Below are 22,059 nucleotides of genomic sequence, written 5' to 3'. Positions count from 1 at the left end.
TGAAGCCGCCGAGACATCTTAACAGATCAAATAAATCAAGCTGGGACAAAAGACGCTACAGGAACAATATCAACTACTACAAATGAAAGGATATCTGTCATCAGACCCATCATGATGTTTTTTTGCACAAGGGTAGTGTGTTATATCGGCTGTCAAAATATGCTTGTTTGTAATTTTACCTTATTGCCTCCACCTTTCCTTTCATTGCAAAATCAATTTGCCCCGCTGCAATCCTGCGCCACTATTTTCTTAGGGTGGGGGGGGCTTTTAAATCACCACGCCGGGCTCAGTGACCGATGACAGCCCACCAGATGGCACCGTTCATCGACCCTACCCCATGTGGAATATTGTCGTAATTGTGGAGGGTATAAATTCACTCAGAGTGGCAAGGTGTCCAGGGTGTACTCTGCCTGATGCATGCTGGGAATGGCTTTCATTCTCCCACAGTCCCACAGCCCAAAATAATAATAAAAAAAGGATAAAACTATAGAAAATGGTAATCTTACCCGTCACACTAAAAGCCCCATATTGCTTAATGGTTTGTTAAATCAAAGTGCGGGTGATAAACAGCTTCATTGTCATCTGTGCCACTTGTTAAAAGTGAAAGGCTAAACTTTATCTAACTTTATCCCCCGCAACTCATTTTGCGAGGATAACTTGTGTACTACGGTATGCATACTGCATCACAGATCAGGTAGGGAATGTGCCGGCAGAAGACGGTCTGACAGCTTGGAGACTTTAGCTACTCCATCACAGAGATATGATGTGCTGCTGCTCCCGCTCTCTGTTTGTGCAACTGATTCCTCTCCAACGGAAACAGTCAGCTCCTCTTGCATAAATATGTGCTCAGGAACAAATTAATATCACATCAATTGAAAGAAAATCAGCTCACACACACAACTAATCCTGCACCACAGACAATATTTGAAATTAGATGCTGTGTTTTAAGGCTATAGGGTGTTCAAAATAAGCACAGTGCACAAAAAGTGAAGTGCTGAGTTTTAAAAGTTGCAAAGTACGTAAGAAGGGACAAAAAGTGGGTTGAGTGGATACAGGAGTTAGACTGGACTCTGTTTTATGGCTCTTATAGTACTTTAGCCACCGAGGGGTCGTCCTGTTTAAATTTATAGTAGGACTGTGTTAACATTTTACAGCTTTTTCCATGCATTAAGACAGGAATTCTCGCAGGCACACGCTCTTGACACCGCACACTAAGTAAAGATTTATACTGGAGGTGAGCCTGAGCCGCTGCCTGTAATACTGAAAGCTTTACATCTCCCCTAGAAATAGACAGTGAGAACTGGACGGTTGCATTTCAAGGGTGCTTAAAGTGTCATGAGTATTTGTTTGTACTAGAGGACAGAAATATTTTTGATAAATAATACTACAGTAATAGACCGAGCGCAGTTATGTTAGAAACTGTTCAGTATAAAAAAATATCAAAGCATCAGCAATAACTCTAAACAACAACTTGGGTTGATGTGAAAACAACAGCAAAACAACAAATATGACATCCAAAACACAAGTCATATGATCTGCTATTTTAGTTAGAGTTTTAGTTAGATACAACATTCAAATGTGGTTTAACGACCCCACAAAAGACAAGAACTACTGTAACAGAAACATCACATCAAGTGGGTTAGCAAGACCTGGGTAATAACACCAAACTGTTTGATTATGTTAGAGAATTATCAAGAATACGTTTAGAAAAATAATATATAGGGTCATGTATGGGGGTTGGGGCGAGGATTTAGTCCAGTGCCACTTTACATGTAATACATATTAGGACACAGAGCACAGTGTTTTCCGAGTCATCTTGTAAGGCGCTATTTATTTTTGATATATATTTTTGGGATTTCCCATGGGTCCCATAACTGTTTCTTGGTCCCCCCTGTGCCACCTTATTGTAAACAGCCCCTATCTTTAAGGGAATAGCCAGTTCTCTTTGGTAATTATGCAGCAGAATTTTAGCCTACGTCTAGATGTGTACCTTGCTCTGTCTTGGTTCGCTACTGTCAGCTAATAAATAAAGAGGCACAATCCAAACAATATGTTGTAATATGACAGTAAGGCCATTACTGTCATGATTTGATTTGTCAGAAATTAGATTGGGCAAATTATGTTTCTGTTTACGCTTTAGTTTTAGAAACCATTGCCAAACATTTTTGTTGTTTTTATACTATGTTCATATACTCCTGGACTTGAGGAATACCTGTATTCATGAATTTCACTGTCTATATCAACCTTCTATAATCTCTTAAAATGAAACAATGTCAGGCCACACATTGAATATGTATTTCTGCAAAACACTGATTTCAAATTGTCAGATTTCAGACTCAAGAGCTTAAAGATATGATTAAGTTTGGGTAGCAGATTTCAGCCTCCATTTCCTATTAATCCTGTAGTGACCCTTTAGACTTCCCTTCTGACCCCTCTCGTCTCGCCCTTCAGATAGGGGAGCAGGCCATTTGCCATTGTGTGGTCACTGTTAACAAAAAAGCAGTAAAATGAGAAGGGATGGGTTCACTGCTGCAATCAAAGCAGGATGAATTCTGTAATGAGCTCAAACTAATCAAGATGAACACTTTCTATTCATGCACTTCTTTGTGCTAACGGCATATCTTTGGCAAGAGAGAGAGAAAATACAATTAGCTGCAAATGCAGACACAGATTTTAATAAGTGAGCCAAAGACACATGTTCTTGTAATCCTAAAGGAGAGTTGATAAATCATTAAACGGTGGGCTTAATCCTTTCATCCTGTGGATAGGAGCTGAAGCAGCTACAAGGAGGATTACATCAGCGATGGGTAAAAAGATGAATAGATATCAAATTAAATAATCGCCACCTAATTCCCACTATTGTCTCGGCATGTAGAAGCAGTCTTTAGGCTCCTTGAATCTCTTGATCTGCTGAGAGCGGAGGTATGAGCAGCAGCAGGAAGAACAGCAGTGTAAGTGCACACCTGACATCTTTCTCCAGAGTCGTTTCTCTTTGTTAAACTGTCAGGGCTCATCACATCACCGGGCGACAGGGATTGCCAATTAAATTGTTCTTGGTGAGAAAAGACATTACAAATAATTATTATTTCCACTCTTGTACTCTGGACATTACATAATGTTCATTTTAGAGGCTTTTCTTGTTTTAATGAGACTTACTTACGGAACAAAAAACTGCATATCTATAATGTTTATTTGTATTAGAGATGTAACCACATACATAATCTGGACAAGAAAATATAATAGTGTCTGTATCCAAATCTTTGCAGGTTTATTATATGTTCCCCTTGTCACACAAGTTGCCAAAAATAAAATGTCGTCTTTGGGTCAAAAGTCAGTCAAACAAGGAATATGATCCATAAAGGTATTAAGAAATCATATATGTTCTTAAATAACTTCAGATGATGTCTCAATTATAATAAACAAATAAGGGCTAAAAACAGGTCGGACAGTTTTAAGATTGAAGGGGCCCTATTCTGCTCCTTTTCAGGTTCATATTTGTATTTTGTGTCTCTACTGTGACATGTCTCCATGCATTAATATTCAAAAAGCTCTTTATTTTTCTCATACTGCCTGTGCTGCAGCACCCTTTCACCCTGAGACCAGAGCCCAGTCTGCTCTGATTGGTTATCTGTATAGGGTCCCTTTAATATACAGACATCTTCTGTGGGTCATCCATACTATATATGTTGACCAGATGCATTGAGCAGTACTGGATCAAGCTTGATTAAAGTCACACAAATGTAATTTCTTCATGCTCCGATGTTAAAACCAGTCCGACAGCTTTGTGTTATTTGACAATGGACGGGATATTAACAAAGCGATGATCTTAAGTGCATGTACAATGGCAGAGAGCTTTTAAATACTAAAGCTTTAGATACGAAATGTTTTATAGATACGATAAATCCAGATGTATACACACCCTGCATGTTTTTAATGATATATTGCCTTTTGCAATTTTTACCTGGAACACTGACAGTCACGTAGCTTTTACGTATAGACTTACTTTTGAAACTTTTTACGAGGTTGTTAATCTACACAGTTTATGTTTAGATTTAGCTGCTCAAAAAATATATAAAAAAACACAATACCTGAATAAATCAAATGATAAAGAATGATCTGCATTTTATACAGATCATTCTTTATCTTTTGTCGAAATTTAAAGAAAGAATTCCATTCCAAACTACTGTGCTTGTTATTCCTCTTTACTAACGCGTAACAAAAATAATAATACTGAATAAGAGTGACAGCATTAAGTGGAATTACGGGTTCACAGAAGGAAGGTTTTTGTTCTGGGATGTAATCAAAAATCGGATGCCTACAGTAATTTATATGAAAGCTGTCGTGGGGACGTGACGAGTGGCCGAGGTTTCGGGTTGGGTCACGGAGAGGGGAGGGGTTTAAGGTTGAAGCAGGTGGATGGGTGAGGAGGTCGAAAAAAAGAAAGAGAACAGAATGAATCCGACAGAGAATAAAAAAGAGGACGACTGAGGGAGGATCGCTCCGACTTGAGATAAAATGGCCTCAGGCAGAGATGAAAAATAACAAAGGGTTTCCTATGCCTGCAGGACAGGGAACATCCACACAAGACGTTCAAAGTCAAGAAGCAAGTAAACAGCAATGACACCCTGCACATAATTACATGTTTGTTGATATCGAGACAAACAGGAAATGAAAAACAGAGCGCTCACAACACAGCCAGGAAACACAGAAAGAGGAAAGCCCTATAATCAAATCAGAAGCCCCCCCCCCCCCCCCCCCTTTACTTCTTTCTGTTTCGGGGAGAGGTAAACCTTTCAATTAGCTCAGGCTGTGCATATCGCACAACAAAAGACCTGTCACAGGCTGTTACCGTTAGCTAACCAGGCAGGCGTGTTCCCGTAGTTAACGTTGAAGAATTACCTTCCGGCAATCAAACTAGTCAGCCACTGGAAGGGTGGAGCTGTCTGTCTGTGTGTGTGTGTGTGTGTGTGTGTGTGTGTGTGTGTGTGTGTGTGTGTGTGTGTGTGTGTGCGTGCGTGCGTGCGTGTGTGCGTGCGTGTGTGCGGTAGAGCAGGCATCGCACAATAGAGTCGAGGGCTATTTGTCTAGGTTCCCCGGGCGAATCTAATAAAGTTGTTTACAAGCAAATGCTGAATAAAGACACACAATATGCTCCTCTTTGCCCTCCCTGCCCCTCGGGCCAACCCATTCACTTCCTCTCCTCAATGAGAAAAGGCAACACTGCCCTATAGAGTTTACCATCTAGGGTAGATAATTGATTTCTTTTGCAGAATCGAGGAAGGTATACTCGCTTGAGATTAACACGGGGCAGGGAGATATCCATTTTTTCTGGCAAACACTGTTTGGAAAAATCTCTGAATGCTGACGTTTGACTTTTAAATTCAAGCAGCAAGTAAACTTCCAGGATCTCACTTTTATCTTCATGTGCGATATCAATTATTTCCCTTTAAAAAACATAACAATACTTTTATTACAGCTTTCTATAACATCATGCCAACGCTACTTGTAATATGAAAATCTGCTTATAATGTAGCTCACTCTATGAAACATTTCTGTAAAAAGTAGTCACAGAAGTGTATATATAAGGAATTAAAATGAAAGCACATATTTATTTTTAATTCCTACAGTCAAATGCATTTTTACTGTGAAACGCTTAACACTAATGTTTCCTGTGGAGCCTATAAACGGTCAAATATAAGTACAAGTCTAATAATGTACCTGCTCATGGCTGCTTCTTCCCGGCCTGAGTAAGCACCGATCAAAGCACACATGTTGGCCACAACTGGTTTCTGGAAAACTACACTTTCTTTTTATACATAAAAAGGCACAATTATGGCACCTAAATGAAAAGTACATGAGCTTTTCTCTCACCAATAGCGCTATTCATCAATATAGATTGAGGTGGTGAGTGTTGGAGATATCCGCTGAAGAGATGTTTGCCTTCTCTCAAATGTAATGAAAATGTATTTTTATAGACAACATCTTTTGAGACTAGTATTAAACATCCTGTTTTTTAGAGGGGCGGGGGGGTTAAGAGATTATGCTAACGGGAACATTTTGACAGTATATGCAACATACTTTAGAATAGATGCTGTGGAAACCATTGGAAAACTAGGACCATTTAAACAATCAATTGAATTATAATGATACTTTAATTGTGAAAGTAAATAGGGACTGTAAAGAAATATGGTGGATGTCTCCAATTGCATTCCCCCTTGTTCTCATATGGCTCATAGGTTATTGCAGAAAGATATTGGGTTGAAATCATGTGTTCCACAGATTTGATACCAAATGTTTTTGCAACAACACTCGAAAAATGATAAAAATGGATTTTAAAATAAGGAAATACTACATTTGGACACCAACACCCTGAGGAACACCACTGAAAGATCTACGTTGTCTGTCACGTTACATGTACTGTACGTTTCAGTTTTCCTGTTATAGCACCTCCTTGAGGGAATTGGCTTAATAGCAGCATATTCATGCTATTTTTGGCTATATGTGTTTTCATTGGAAAGTAGAGGTCACATTACATAGTCACATGACTGAGTTGAAAGGTCAGCGGCCATGTTTTTCTGACAGAACAGCTAGGCCCTTTCTCATTTTTCTAACTCCCCTCCTCGACTCCTATCCTCGATACTTAGTCCCGCCCGCAGGAGATGCGAGCGGAGGAGGAGCCAAGGAGGGGAACCGAGGAGAGAGGAGGGGAAGCAGCAGGCGGTTAGAGAAATGAGAACTCCTCTCCTCTGAGCGGTCATTTTAAAGAGACGTCCATTAATGATGACAGGAGGCACAGCAGCCTGATGGACAGATGTGTTCATGACAACTTATATATTTACTTTTAATTCATTCACAGTGCGGTATAATGAGACAATAACAGGCTACAGGTGCGGACACACACACACCTATATATATATGTATATAATCGAGTGGCCCACGGTGGTGGTGGGGTTATGGTATGGGCAGGCGTATGTTATGGACGATGAACACAGGCCACTCGATTCACAACATTACCCGAACCCTAACCCTAACCCTCACACCAGATACTGACTGGTTTTCGGACCCCCCAGACCCCCCCAATAAAGCAAAAATGCATGTTTCAGAGTGGCCTTTTATTGTGGCCAGCCTAAGGCACACCTGTGCAATAATCATGCTGTCTAATCAGCATCTTGATATGCCACACCTGTGAGGTGGGATGGATTATCTCGGCAAAGGAGAAGTGCTCACTATCACAGATTTTTTCAGATTTGTGAACAATATTTGAGAGAAATGGTTATTTTGTGTATATAGAAAATGTTTTAGATCTTTGAGTTCATCTCATGAAAAATGGGAGCAAAAACAAAAGTGTTGCGTTTATATTTTTGTTCAGTGTAAATATATATACAATTTCAGAATCAAACAGAGCACTCTCATAATAACGTAACACTATCAGAGACTGGATATATCCCCCCCCCCCTCTCCCCTCTTTGGTCGCTACAATGAGGAAAATAAATTACGGGCCAAAAGTTTTATTTACAAGAATTAAAAGTAAGCAGAGGACACCAAATCAACTGAGACCTGTCTGTCCGCTGCATCTACGCACACACTGTACCACACACACCTACACCACACACATGCACCTACAGCTCCTAAAACAGGCTACAACCGTTGTGTATTTTATTGTGTGAAGCACTAAATGGTTTTAGAAAAATATCGTCTCTTTGTTTCTAGATATCTACTAAACTAAAGCAAATAAAGACAGTAGGCCTGTTATACTGAGTGATATATATTATACACACTGCTCTGCTTTCTGCACGGACCTCACAGCTGTTCTCTCTGGAAACATCGCGTCGCGATGAAAGCAGTTAATAAAATAATATCCAGGGGATGCATGCAGAGCTGTCATTGGCTGAGATAAGTCCGGCCGTGCGTCACGACTCTTTGAAACATCTCTGTTCCCGGAAATGCATCCACGAAGGAGCCGTGGAGGACCGTGGAGGACCCATCAGTGTATCCTCGGTTATAGCTCCTCCAGAGAGCCTCCTCGATGCTCGGTACTCTAAGTGCATTTAGAGAAATGAGATGTCCTTCAACATGGCACGCTGAAATTCATTTCGGGCTCACTACCGGAGGACCGAGGAGTCGAGGAGGGGGATTTGATGAAATGAGAAAGGACCCTAGAGTGCCACATGTTATTGTACCTCCTCGTACATCCGGGCTGAAGTCGAATAGTCCATTTAGCTTAGGAACCTTCCTAACGGAGTGAAATGACCCGGAAGTCCCTCAGTGGCAGCCATGATAAGTGCCGTTCCAATTCCCTAGATGATAGGAAAGGAGGTTTCAAACTTCCTTTATAACCTCCTTTAGCTTAGGAACACTGGACCTCCCTTGACGAAAGGAGAGGAGAAAGTGCTGCCCCACAATGCCTTGCGGCCGCAGCATTTGACATCACACAACAGTCGGCCGTTCACGGAAACAACCGATTATGACCGAGAAATGATATCCTGAAAGTCACGGTGCTTATTAAGCATTTTAAAACGTATGTGGTAAGTTGCCAAAGTGCTTTGTTTTGAACGTTCATCAGTATTATAATCAAAGATAGAAATTTGAACGTTAGTTTTGACTGAAATTATCAAAATAAAGTCAACATTTCACTGAACTGTGTGGGGTTTGTTCAACTTTTAAAATATGTTTGAATGGTGATATACACAGTGATAGATGTTAAGGACTAACGTTTATAATAAATACATTTGTATTGATTTTAAGATCTTTTCATACAATCAGACGTATTGGGATCATTTGTATTAATGTGGACCGGAGGGAGAGGGTGACGAGCATAAGTTTCACTTTCCTTTTTTATTTCAATTCCAATTTTGTTTTCTGTTGTCCACGTTCATAAAGCATAAAACAACATCATCAGAGCACGGTGCAGAGTCTCTAGATGAGTTTACAGTAGTCCCTCGTTCTTATTATACATCCATGTTGTAGTCCGCTGTATAGAAAACTGTAGTTTCCATAGTTTCCCCACAGCGGCAGACGCACACATTGACGTCCGCTGGCGCATCATAAACACGTCGGATAGTGAAAGTGCAGTCGGATTCTCTAAAGTACCGCAGTCTCTTCGGCCAGAATATTGTCCATTTAAAAGTTTGGATATTTGGACATTTCAGAAATTGCAGAATTGCATTTGTTACACTATGATGGCGAGTGCTTCTGTTCTTAAAACTTCTTAGAAACCCCTTTATTGTAAATAATAATATATTACAAAGCCACACATCCTCTGCCCTCAGACTTTAGTTTGTTGCTGTAGTTTCATTAGTATGTACAGTATGTGATGATCATAAATCTCAAAACAAGTCATTTAAAACAAGGAAAACAATTGTGTCACTACAATGACATGACTACTAAGAGGACTAACATGAGCTGAAACCATTGGGCTCATTGAATCCACAGTATTGCCATTCTTTATGTCAAGTAGTGCAATTCCAAGACTGCTTGGAGACCCCCAGCAATCAGAATTCCAGTTTAGAATAGTGGAAAATAACACATTTATACTGCATGCCGAAAACGGCATGTTTTTTGTTTTTTTTACCCCAAACTGCATTTGATTAGCATAAAGTGTGCACGTTTGTAGAGGCCTCATGGGTATTTATAAAAACCCATTTTTTATTCGGATATCTTGAGGTGAGAGGTCAAGGGACCCCTGTCGATATGGCCAACTTCCCAAGCCAACATTTTGAATAAGTAGATATGGATGGGTTTGACCTTGATAACAATATTGAAATGTCTTTATCTGTGTCTGAGCATAAAACAGCAGTTATATTACGTTTGTCAGATAATGCTAAATGGCTAGGGACTCTGATATCCATATACATTTGACAGTTGTTTTTCCTAGTCATGTGACTTGTTTTATCTTATCTAACCTATTTCAGACCAGTTAAGACTGATGAAATGAATGTTTTGGGACCATTTATCGGTTGGGTTCGCTTGTGTTGTGTTTTTTAAGCTCATACATTTTTCTGTATAATATATGAATTCTGTTTGCTAAATTATTATTTGAACTATATATATATGTTTGAAATATAAATTGTAAATACTTGCTGTTTATTGTCCGGGCCCCTGTTCTAAAGCTTTGGATAGCTTGTCAGGGTGACCAATTTCCCATGTCTCCATAACGAATTATGATTGCACTTGCTTTTTTATGTATTCGTCATATCAGGTATCATTTTAAAGCTTGTCATGTGAATGCAGCTTTAGTCCATTGAGAGCAAATCAAATTCCAAAATGTTACTTGACCCATGTTAATAATGTCATATATTTGGCACAATGTGACATTTCCAAAAGTATCAACAGAACTTAAACTTTTCAATTGATCTGAACATTAGTTTTTACTCTGCTCCTTTTATATGACACCTTTTGGAATAGATTGTAAATTTGATCAAGGTATGCACATGTAGTTATTACTTATTACACCTATTCTCCTTTTATAATTAACAGTTTAAAAGTTGGTGTGTTCTATGACTTCTTCAGCTGTATCAGATGTAATGAGATAAATAGTTATGAAGGAGAACTAGAAATGTGGTGTGTGTGTGTGTGTGTGTGTGTGTGTGTGTGTGTGTGTGTGTGTGTGTGTGTGTGTGTGTGTGTGTGTGTGTGTGTGTGTGTGTGTGTGTGTGTGTGTGTGTGTGTGTGTGTTTGTGTGTGTTTCTCCAGCAATTAAGAGCAGCAGCTGATGGTTTTACAGTTAAATAAAGAATCCAGTGTATGTGTCGCATCAGCTTTGACTCAACATCTGTCGTCTCATCTGCTTCGTCTAATTGTCTGATGTTTTGTTTAAAGTTTTTCTTTAGCTTGGAAAACTTAAAACGAGCTTCAAATCAAAAGGAACCGTGTAGGAATATTGCTGTTTTATCTAACTTTATCATCAACATTAAATAAAAGGATGACGCTCATTGTATATGAGGTGAATGTGAGAAATATCCCGAAGATAAATGGTCTCTTGTACTTAAAATAAAAAGGCAACAGAACTAACTCCATCTTAGTGGATATTTGTGGTTGCTTTTGTTTCCCTTGTTTTCGACTTTATCCTTCCTTTTGCGTTGAAGCTGTCCGTGGTAAAAACTTTAAGCAGAAATGGATCCACTTTGTAAACGAGGCGGATTGATCTAACTTTGACAGCTCTAACGGCAGATATAGATAACCGCCTGGGCGCAAGTGAAAAGATAACGATTGAGATTGAATCACTGTTCCGCAAGATACACTGCAATTTTAACAAGCCTGTAAAGAAAGAGAGAAAAAAAACGTCCTGTGTATCAAGTGGAAAAAAAGTTTGGAAAATAACAATGCAGATGACAGCAAAATGATTTTGTTTGTTGCAGGGAGGCTGTTTATTCTGGAGATAGTGCTGTCTGAATGGAAACAACAATATTGGATGGGTTTGCATATCAACATTTGATAAAACGCCATGTGCAGCTTTATAGCATCCTTTAGAAAGAGAGCAATGCGTGTCAACTACTCGTGAAAAAAGTCAAATGTTTTGCCCAGTGTAATGTGAACTGAGTCATTTGTTTGGTCTATATATCTTTGTTGTATCAGAGACTTTATTGTTGTCGGTTAAACATTGTTATCAAAAATGCTTTGTACCTTCCAGGTGCTCGGAAATGTAAAAGACTTCCAATTGATTAGTTTTATTCAGGCTTGGGGAGTAACTGATTTCATGTAACAGTATCACTTAATCAGGATACCCACAAAAGTTAACTGTATTCCCTTACAGTTAGATACAAAAAGTCAACATCAGATTACTGTGATACTCCTAAAAAATGTCGGGTTACTAGCAGGATAACATTGTTACTAAAAACCTAAAAAGGGTATGTTGTGTTTGTTGTCAAAGGAGCAGATTTTAGTTATTTGTAAGAAGTGTCCATTGTATTGTTCTGTCGGCTAATACTTTAAGTGTGAATTGATACTGCCTGAATTTCAGTAGGTGAACGTTCGCAAGGCACTGTACCAACTTGATGTCAAGCAATGCAGAAAGCTATTAAATAATAATTACAATTCATAGAAAAATTGCAATTGTAATGTATTTGTTCAAGAAAACCTTCTTTGTTAACCTTTACAATTATAGATCCTTTACATTCACCTCATACTGTAGGTATGGTGGCCAGGTGTTTTGTTTTGCACTGCACTGCAAAGCATTTCTACAATTTGTCACACAAATTGAGCGAATGTCCTGCATTTGATAAGTAAATGTATATATTTATGGGAGCAGCCTGTTGAGGGCAATTAAAAGAGATTTTTTTTAGATATTTGCCAGAGTTTTTTTTATTTCAGTCACGCATGGATGTGATTACGATTTGAAGCGACACTACGCGCGAAACTCACAAGAAATGCCCGGCTCATAGAGAAAAATGTCGATCTATAGATAGATTCCTCTTGAAACTAAAAGAGGATTATCAAGCAGATGAGGTAACAGCAGCTGAAATAAAAAACGTTTAACACACTGTGCAGTATTCGCAATATTACAGGTCAGCAGTATGCTCATATTTCCAGATTCAGAGATTTTCCCCAACAATAAGGGCTTCTTTTTGGATGAGTGTTTGTTAGACAAAAAAAAGGAATTGTACTTTACTTTGTTCGTGCAAACAATTCACCTATAGTAAAACATTGTTATTAATATTTAAAAGCTAATAGTTGCAATATAAATGTTTACTTTAAGGGTGAGATGGACATTATATTTAAATCGCATTGTCCTGCATGTGGCTTGTTTGCACCTGGTCAACCTACTTATAGGTAGCACAGCATTCTTTTATTGTCTTGTATTATCTTTTTAATTTAAAAGCTGCACTGGAATAAAAAGAAAACAACAACTTACGAACACACAGGCCTCCACTTTCAAAGAAGCCCGGGCAGCACTGTGAGCGTCGCCTGTACATCGTCCTCACACCTCTCCTGTACGCCGTCTTGTAGCTGATCCTGTACACACACACAAACACAAACACAAAAAAGTTGACGATTTTTCTTTCCGTTACCTAGCATATTTACTTAAAGGTTATAACCAACAATAATCATGCTGCTCCATAAAAACATACTAAAAAGTGTTCACATCAGTACACTCCTGAAAAATAAGCGACACTTTGAGGAAGTCTCTCCCACTCATTCAAGGACGCTGATGTTGTCTTGAAATTTTCAGCTTAAGATCAATGACTCAGCTCTTAGCTGGAGGAGCTAAACTGGCGGCTATAAAGCTTAATGTGGTCATTAAAGCCGATGCGCTGACGGTCGCTCATCAAAATGACCACATCAGACGGCGTTGGGTAGTAGACTCTGGTGACTGACTGCCTCGGAGCTTCAGCATCAGAAGTGCATGCTGTACGAGAAAATATATATATCTTTTACTTTATCTTTTTTTGGGCATTAAACTTAAACTTCTGTTCATATAAATATTTTTGTTTCATTTAAATGTATTTCATATTGCACATTATTACATTCCGATTATTCAATTGGGATATTTCAAAGGTTATTAATACTTGATAACACACCGCTGCTTAGCAAAAATAATGACCATTGCTAAGGAGGATCAAGGGAAAGAAGGAAAGAGGTTAAAAGACAGAGTGTTGGGCGTCAGATAATTATGCAGAAGATGGCAGACAGGAACACACTAACAGGACCACGGTACGGTACGGGCTATTGCATTGTTTAGAACATGTTCTTGGAAAAGAAACTCAGAACAGACTTGGAAAGTTATAGAAAATCCTCGATCAGTGCTACCGACATTTTAAGTTACGTTGCTGTTGCCAGCCATTGGTAAGCCGTGGAAATTTTTCTGAACGGAAGCAATACGATATCTTTTAGGTCAATACAATTATTTAAAGTGGACCTATCATGCTATATTTCAAAAATATATTGTAGGGCCATAACTATATAAAACATGTCTGTGAAGTTTCAGATCACCCATTGTAGCCATGCCTCATACTGCTCAAAACTTTCTTTTGAAGCCCTGTTAGAGAAAAGCAGATTCTTTTTTTTTGTCTTGCTTTTTAAACACATGTGCTCTTCAGTACAGGTTAGCTCTGAGTGTTAGCGAGGCTTGCTAATGTAAACAAAGACGAGATTACGTCCAAAACACGTTTTTTTAACTTTTATTTTTACATTTATCGAGTAAAAAAGCTATTCTTGATTTCAATATTACAGTCAATTGAAATGAATTTATATTTAAACTGTTTGTCAAACTAAATTAGCAATGTAAGAGCGTCACCTATGGCTTTTGAATTTCATGCAATTTCTAAACTAAATTCATGAATTGGTTAATTAAAGAATTAGATGATAGTGAGAATAATCACTTGTTGCTGCAACAGTGCTCTCTGCAGCTACCATGAGTAGCTGTCTGAGTCCATACCTGTGTCTGGTGCATTTGAACCAGTTGAGGATGTCGGTGCAGCGGGTGTAGTAGACCTGGTCGAATGGATGGGCATACGACTCCTGCACAGTCACTGCATAGCTGGAGGGATAGGACAAATCAAACACACATTGCCGGGGTGCCTGAAAACCATCGCTAAAAGACACATGCAGAATTGAATCCCTAATTTTGAATAAATATTTGTCAATAATACATTAACAAGAAGCCTGTTGCACTTCCAATTCATGTTTTTCTTTTCCAGTTACCCTCAAAAACACACATTTTTTAAGAATCCGGACAGAACTCGATTTTTTATCTCTGATATTGTCTCTTCAGGGACTAATTGTGTTTACCTGGAACAATACCTACTGTAGCTGACCCAGGTGTTGACACTCCTGTGTTGAATAAAGGTTACTGAACTGAGTCTAACCTTTGGCGAAAAGTGAAAACTGTAATGGAGGTAATATCCATTTCCACAATTCCTACTGATTAAACTGAGAGATTATCGATCACAGCACATGCACTCTGTAGCTCTCATCAGAAATGACATTGTGCTTTTTACTCAGTGTTGCACTGAGTGGCGAGACCACTCAAGCAGTCACATTAGCATGCCTCTGGATTTACGGCCTCGCCGTGTTCCCAGGAGTAAACCTTTTCCCTTTTGCTTTTGATTATTGGCAAACCCTCGGTCCCTGATTTGTGGCAGGGAGTCCATTAGCTCGCTGCGGCAGTTTTGAGCAACGTTTATGAATATTGGAGAGTAAACTATATGGGGGGGGGGGGACTGACCTCTCCCAGTGGCTGCACACGTTGGGGTCGTCCGGGTTGAGGGGCGTCGCCAGAGCGATGAAGCTGATCAGGAAGAGCCACAGCAGGGCCTGGGGGGGAACCCCACTGACCCCCATTGTCCTCCTCCCTCCGTGCTAGGGGAAGCAGAGAAAGACGGTTAGATTTTACCTTTTAAAAGCATGCAGTGTAGTGTCATAACCCCGATTCTAGGCCATGACAAAAAACAGTTGGATGAAGCAATAGTTCTTAAAACATTTATTGTAATATAAAGCGAAACAAAGGCCACAATGTGTAGCTGCTGGCAGGAAGGAGTCTAGGAGAGAAACTAAGGGAGACACTCTGAAGTGGGGCTTTTATTGTCCCCTGGAGCGCAGCATCCAGGTGCTCTGCTTCAGTTACCTTCAGGAGAGAAACAGTAACAAGCTACAAGATATACTTCATGAGTTAGGCTGGGGCCATCACCCCTGCCGATGTCTCCAGGGATTACCAGGATACTATTAACAGTGGAGAAATGTTATAAGTACATTTTAAGTATTTACTCAAGTACTGTACCTAAGTAACATTTTGAGGTTCTGGTACTTTACATTCTTTTTCATTTATGCTTCTTTATACTAAGCAAAATATGTTGTATTACTCTATTATATCTACTAGTGAAATCTTACTCACACATTGATGCTTTAGTGCTTACAATCTAATAATAAATTATTCTTTAACTGAAGGTTGGCTTATAGGCTTCACCCCATTTGGCTGCTTCGGGTTATGCAGCTGTAGGTATGATGTTGAATCTCTGAGAATCAAACAGCAGCAGGTGGTGCAGATGCTGAGGTAAACTTTCATTCAATCTTTTTGCAGCTTTAAAGTGTTTACAGAGAGTTTGGATCCAAACACTTGAACTCCCATCAAATATGTACTCTACAGTATGTAAGGCTCCAAAACCCAACCTAACTGAGAGCCCGCCCTCCCAGGTATGATTGACCAATACGGTCGGGAAATATTAATGTTTTCTATGTCTCAACACTAACAACACCTCGGTTGATTGTTCAATAGTAACGTTTTTTTTTGTATCTCATTTAATAACATCTTTTAACGACCAATATCCAATGAAATATAAAACGCAACATTTTCACAAGCTACATCATAGTGCTTCTTTTGAGGAACACTTGCTCTGTAAGGCAAACCAATAAAGACAAAAACATTACTTTTCATGCATTGGTCCATCTTAAGTTTGGGCTATTTTGCTTTCCTTACAATGTTCTTTCAGACAGTTGGAAAAGCAACATCCAAAAATCCCATAAAGTGGTTTATTTGACTAAATGTGTGTCTGTAGATTTCTCCTTAATTGAAAAAACCCTAGCAATAGATATTGCCCTATTTGCATATTTATACATATCATTTCATAAGACTTGTAAAACATAATATTATAGTCTTAGCTTACATTTCTCAGTGATATCTATTAGTTACATGTCAACTCTATTCACCTGTATCATCTTTACATCCACAAAAAACACAAAGGGACATCTTTGATTGAAGTTTGTGTTTCCTTTAAAAATCTAATTTAAGTTAAATTAAGTGACATCTTAATTATTTGTGTCTTACAATCCCGAACTTGCATAACAACTTGTAGAAAAGAAAATATTCATATATCTCTCAGCAAATGTTTTAATAAAAAAGATGAACGTGTAGCAAAAAACCTAATTTGTAATAAATAAGACATTAAACAGCACCAGCAGACCATGCTATTGTCAGGGAGAATACCAGGGTGTAAATATGGAGATATGTGAATCTGAAATGTGTACTGATTCACAAGGCAATGAAACTTCTGCTTGGGGTGATCCACTGTTATTTTCTTCGGAGCAAAAGGCGGAAGGCTGAATGTATGTCAGGAGAAGCGAGCGCTGTGAAAGTTGAAACCTCTGTTATTAAATGCAAAAGAAAATAGCAGGGCACGCATGCACTGCGGAGAATGCCAATCAAAAAGATAATCCACGAGCGACATCTCCATGTGTGGTCGTGTGTCCAATCTCTCCATAGAAATGACTCTTTACATGAAGGTTGGACACAACAGTAAAGGCAGCAGCGGGGAAACCTTATTCTTCCCAAGAGTTGTCAGTTTAATCTAATTGTTTTTTCAAATGCGAAAAATTCTCAGTCCAAAAGAAATTGAGGTAGCATCCATTTTTAGCTTTATTTATTTTAAACAATGGTTGAAAAAGTATTCCGAGATTTTTTTACGTTTTGTTCTACAACATAAAAGACATTAGTCAACACCACACTGGTGAATGTCATACTTTTTCATGTGGTCTTAAAACAGCAGTTGCTTACAAGTCACTAAATGAGACTACTAAACGTCATCACGACGACCATTAGCCACCTTTAGCCTAGCAGGAGTGATGTTAGGTCATGTGGTGTCACGATTCTCATGTTATGTCACGTTTATAGTTTTTTAGGTTTGGGTGTTTTTCATGTCATGTTTTCCTTTGGGTTATTGTCTGGTCCTTTTCCCTGTGTTTTTCCTCTTGTCATTAGTTTCCCTGGTGTGTCTAATTGTCTGATTGTGTTCACCTGGGCCCCTGTGTTTTCTCCTCCCTCCTCACCTGTGTCTTGTTGTGTGATTAGTCTTGTGTGTATTTAAGTTCTGGGTTTTCTGTCTGTCTTGGTCGGTTCGTCTTGTTCCATGACTAGTTCTGCGGTGAGTGTTCTGTTTTGTCATTGTATATATATATATATATATATATATATATTGTCATTGTATATATATATTGTCATTGTGTATATATATATATATATATATATATAGCCTGAAATAAAGGAATTTTCAGTTTATATCTGCATTTGGGTCCTGCTTGTTTCACAAACCTTGACATGTGGTCGTGAGGTAGTTTGTTTATAGCCTAACATTAGCTGGTTACTTCTGGTGATTCCATTGACACTTCAAAAATAATAAAAGTGGTGTTAATATGTGGAGATTATCCTGCTGAGAAAAATGTTAAAGTATCATAAACATGTGTCTCATTTCCACAATATCCCGAAAACCCAATAGAAAAATCCCATTGTTTTAATGCGAGGGAGCCCTTGCAATGCTAACTTACGATTCAGCCTAAAGCATTTAGAGCAATGCAACTGGACATTTCTTACAAAATTATTAACAAAATCATTTTTATTTCCCCAGTCAGATTTCTAGGCAGCCTAATGGGCGGAATATCTCCATTGAGGCTGCTACATCTTCTAAATGTTTGCACACTGAATGAACCCTGGGAGGGTTGTTGACGGCAGCTGTTGGCATGACCGTGACATAACACTCAACGGCGGAATGATTCCTCATCGGGCCATTTCAGAGGCGCACACACTGACAGCACTGGAACATCATGGTGATGATGAATAAAACCACTGAGTGACAGAGGAGGCACGAGTCAAAATCTCCCAGACACACTGTCCCGTAAAGGAATGACATTATGATGTTCATGTGTGGACAACCGGAGTGTTCTCATTAGGTGTAATGTGAGCGCGGCTGAGAGGAGACAGACAAGCTGGATGTTTTTTTTTTTTACTTCTTTTTTTTACACAGGTGTCTGCTCCGTGGAGACAGGCTGCAGACAGGTATAATTAAAGCGAAGCTGAATCAGCCTCTGCAAGAATAATCACTGGTTACGATGAGCGGAGTTTGACGTGAGACAAATGTGTTGAGTGAAGTTTGGTTAAGGACACAATCTCAAAGTGATATTGTACATTTTTTGGAGAAATTTTATCAATATATTCATATGTGTTTTGGCAACATAAATGACTATGGAGCTAGTTTGTTTATACATTTGGGGTTTTAAAAATCCCAAAAGAAATTCCTAAATAATGAAGATTAAGGCCCAGAGGAATAGATATACAGTCCCCTCCAAAACTATTGGAACAGCGAGGCCAATTGCTTTATTTTTGCTGTACACTGAAAACTATTTGGTTTGACATCAAAAGATGAATATGAGACAAAGGGTTAGTATTTCAGCTTTTAATTCCAGGTACTTACATCTAGATCTGTTAAACAACTGTTAAACAAGAAAAAGTATTGGAACAGAGACCTAGAATAGTGTGAAAATTGAATAATACTTAGTATTTAGTTGCAAATCCTTTGCTTGCAATAACTGCATTAAGCCTGCGACCCATTGACATCACCAAACTTTTGCATTCTTCTTTTGTGACGGCCCGTCCACACAGCGGCGTTGGAAGCTTCTGCCCTTTCACTTTGAATGGGGTGACGTCACTTTTTGCCGAACTGCATTGTGGGAAGCAGAGCGGAGCTTTCCTGGCGTTTCAGGCTGCAAAAGTTGAGCAATGTTCAACTTTTGAAGCCTCGGCAAAAGCGTCAGCCAATCAAATCCTGTTTATGCAAATCTGCCAGTCCAAGCACTAGCCAATCAAACCGCGTGTATGCTGGGAGTGACATACCGCAGTTCAGATTGCAGATGTACCAAACAGCGACGCACACTACATGGCCTCCTACGAGACATTTAAAGCCACCCTTGCTACTACACTTGCTACCCTTGAAACAAAACCGGCATCCATTTTGGCAATAGCGGAGAAGAACCTGTCTTTTTTGCTTTGTATGTCGGGGGCGGGAGATTCATGTGATTGGTTGTTGGTCGCGTTGCTCGCATAAACTCCCCCAAGCTTCAGACACGCCCACCTCCAAGCTTTTTCCAAAGCCGCTGTGTGGACGGGCCATGATGCTTTTCCAGGCTTTCACCACAGCCTCTTTCAGTTGTTTGTTTCAGTCTCCTCTTTAGCAGGCGTAATGCTCGCTCAATAGGATTGTAGTCTGGAGATTGACTTGGCCAGTCTAGAACCTTCCACTTATTTTCCCTGATAAACTCCTTGGTTGTTTTGGAAGTGTGTTTTGGGTTGTGTTAATGCATGATGAAGGATCTCCCGATCAGTTTGGTTGCATCTCTCTTTAAATTGGCAGACAAAATGTCTCGGTAGACTTCCAAGTTCATTTTGCTGCTGCCACCCTGTGTTACATCCTCAATGAAGATCAATGAGCCCGTCCAGAAGAAGCCATGCAAGCCCAAGCCATGACATAACCTCCACCATGTTTTACAGATGAGCTTGTGTGTTTGGAATTATGATCCTTTCTTTTTCAACACGTTAGCCTTTCCATCACTTTAGTAAAGGTTCATCTGTCCATAAAACTTTGTCCCAGAACTTTTGAGCCTCGTCTCTGTACTTTTTGGCAAATTCAAATCTGGCCTTCCTATTCTTATTGCTAATGAGTAGTTTGCATCTTCTGGTGTAGCCTCTGTGCTTTTGTTCCCAAAGTCTTCTGCTAACGGTGGATTTTGATACCTTCCCTCCTGCCCTCTGGAGATTGTTGGTGGTGTTTCTTTACAAAAAACACCTGTCTGTATGTTCCAATACTTTGCTCACTTGAAAAATGGGTGGGTTTAAACAAAAGGTGCCATCTTCTCAGTTGTTTAACAGATCTAGATGTAAAAATACTGACCTTTTGTCTCATATTCATTCTTTCATCAAACCTAATTGTTTTCAGTTTACAGCAAAAATAAAGCAATTGGCCTCGCTGTTCCAATAGTTTTGGAGGGGACCGTAAAACACTTTTAAAAACAATTTATCTGAAACAGAACTTAAATAAAAGCTCTTTTTTTCTCTCATACTGCCTGTGCTGCAGCACCTCTTTTCACCCTCTGTCTGAAACCAGAGCTCAGTCTGCTCTGATTGGTTAGTCGCTTAGAGATGTCCCGCCCCTTAGACTATCACGTACAATTAGTTGGAGCGCTAGCCAATAGAAGTGTGTGTGACAGTGATGTCACTATGATAGGAAAGTGAACAAAGGAGTCCAATGGAGGGATTTCAGCGGTTGTAGAACATTTATATGCACATTGACCTATAACACAATACAGGAGAGGGGAAAGTCCCAAAAACGAAATAAGGCCCCTTTATTAGACTAACATAGTAAATCAAGAGGCAAGCACATGTTAACACAATAAAATCAAATAAGTCTAAAAGTAGCAAAAGGCATTAAAAACATTAGTAAATTGTAGAAAAAGCACATTACAGTGTTACAAGGCTTAAATCGAGAAAGAAAATATTTGATCAAATTGGAATTGAAGGGACAATTTCAAACTAATGTAATTAAGGAACAAACTATTTCACATTGATACACAAAAATGGGCTGACCTTGGGTGAATCTGGTGAGACTGAACTCTATCACAAGAAAAAGACCTCCAGTGGACGGTGCTGTTGGGAATGGACCTCAGGATCCCTGGGTGTAACACAAAGAGGAATATAATAAAGAGATTGTATGAGGACAAATACACTGAATAAAACATATAAGCAATCATTAACATCTCAACAATCTTTTATTTCAAACCAAAAATGTTGAGAGGGGTATTTAATATTTCTGAATGGTCATTCATGGTTTTAGTTTGTGAAGGTCCTTGTTATAAATGTTATTCTGTAGGAAGGGCTTGTTCTGTACATGGGGAACAAAATGCTTTGCAATGGTTCAACCAGACTGACAATGGAAAGGACAAAAAGAGACAAAGACACATCTGAGTACCAGTTCAATTGGGGAGAAGAAATAATTGGTTAAAGACACTGGAAGTTTTGCATCATAATGTGTTTAGGTTTAAATAGAAACCGTACTCTGTTACAGTGTTAAATGCACAATACTGCTGGAACATACAAGCAACATGTTAGTTTAGCAAAGCTCTTCAAACTACAGAATAGAAGAGAAGGATAGTCTCAGGTTAGCACTAATGAAATATAAAAATACTATTGACCACAAACCAGTTTAAACTTCTTCAATCTCACGAAAAGAAGAGTGCAGAGGGTCAAAAGAAAAAAAGGATAAACTCAACATTTGGTCCCGCATTACACTGATGTGTTCAAACGAT

The 22,059-nt window shown here is 39.0% G+C and overlaps 1 protein-coding gene across 7 annotated transcripts in view; it reads right to left on the bottom strand.

Moving 5' to 3' along the window:
• The window catches only part of LOC307030159 (multiple epidermal growth factor-like domains protein 11), a 148,254-nt gene that overhangs the window by 88,696 nt on the left and 37,499 nt on the right, over window positions 1–22,059 (bottom strand). For all 7 annotated transcript variants that reach the window (XR_013805562.1, XM_079666424.1, XM_079666423.1 and 4 more), the window contains 4 exons: window positions 21,341–21,425; window positions 15,164–15,297; window positions 14,375–14,476; window positions 12,851–12,951 (listed from right to left, as the gene is read on the bottom strand). Coding sequence is in view for 6 of the 7 variants with exons in the window: in XM_079666424.1 (XP_079522550.1) it covers window positions 12,851–12,951; window positions 14,375–14,476; window positions 15,164–15,279 (319 nt within the window). In the remaining variant the exon portion in view is untranslated. The remainder of the gene's footprint in view (window positions 1–12,850; window positions 12,952–14,374; window positions 14,477–15,163; window positions 15,298–21,340; window positions 21,426–22,059) is intronic.

The sequence above is a fragment of the Notothenia rossii genome (genome assembly GCF_949606895.1).
Source record: "Notothenia rossii genome assembly, chromosome: 2".
Taxonomy (NCBI): Eukaryota; Metazoa; Chordata; class Actinopteri; order Perciformes; family Nototheniidae; genus Notothenia; species Notothenia rossii.
This window is presented reverse-complemented; position numbering and strand designations above follow the sequence as displayed.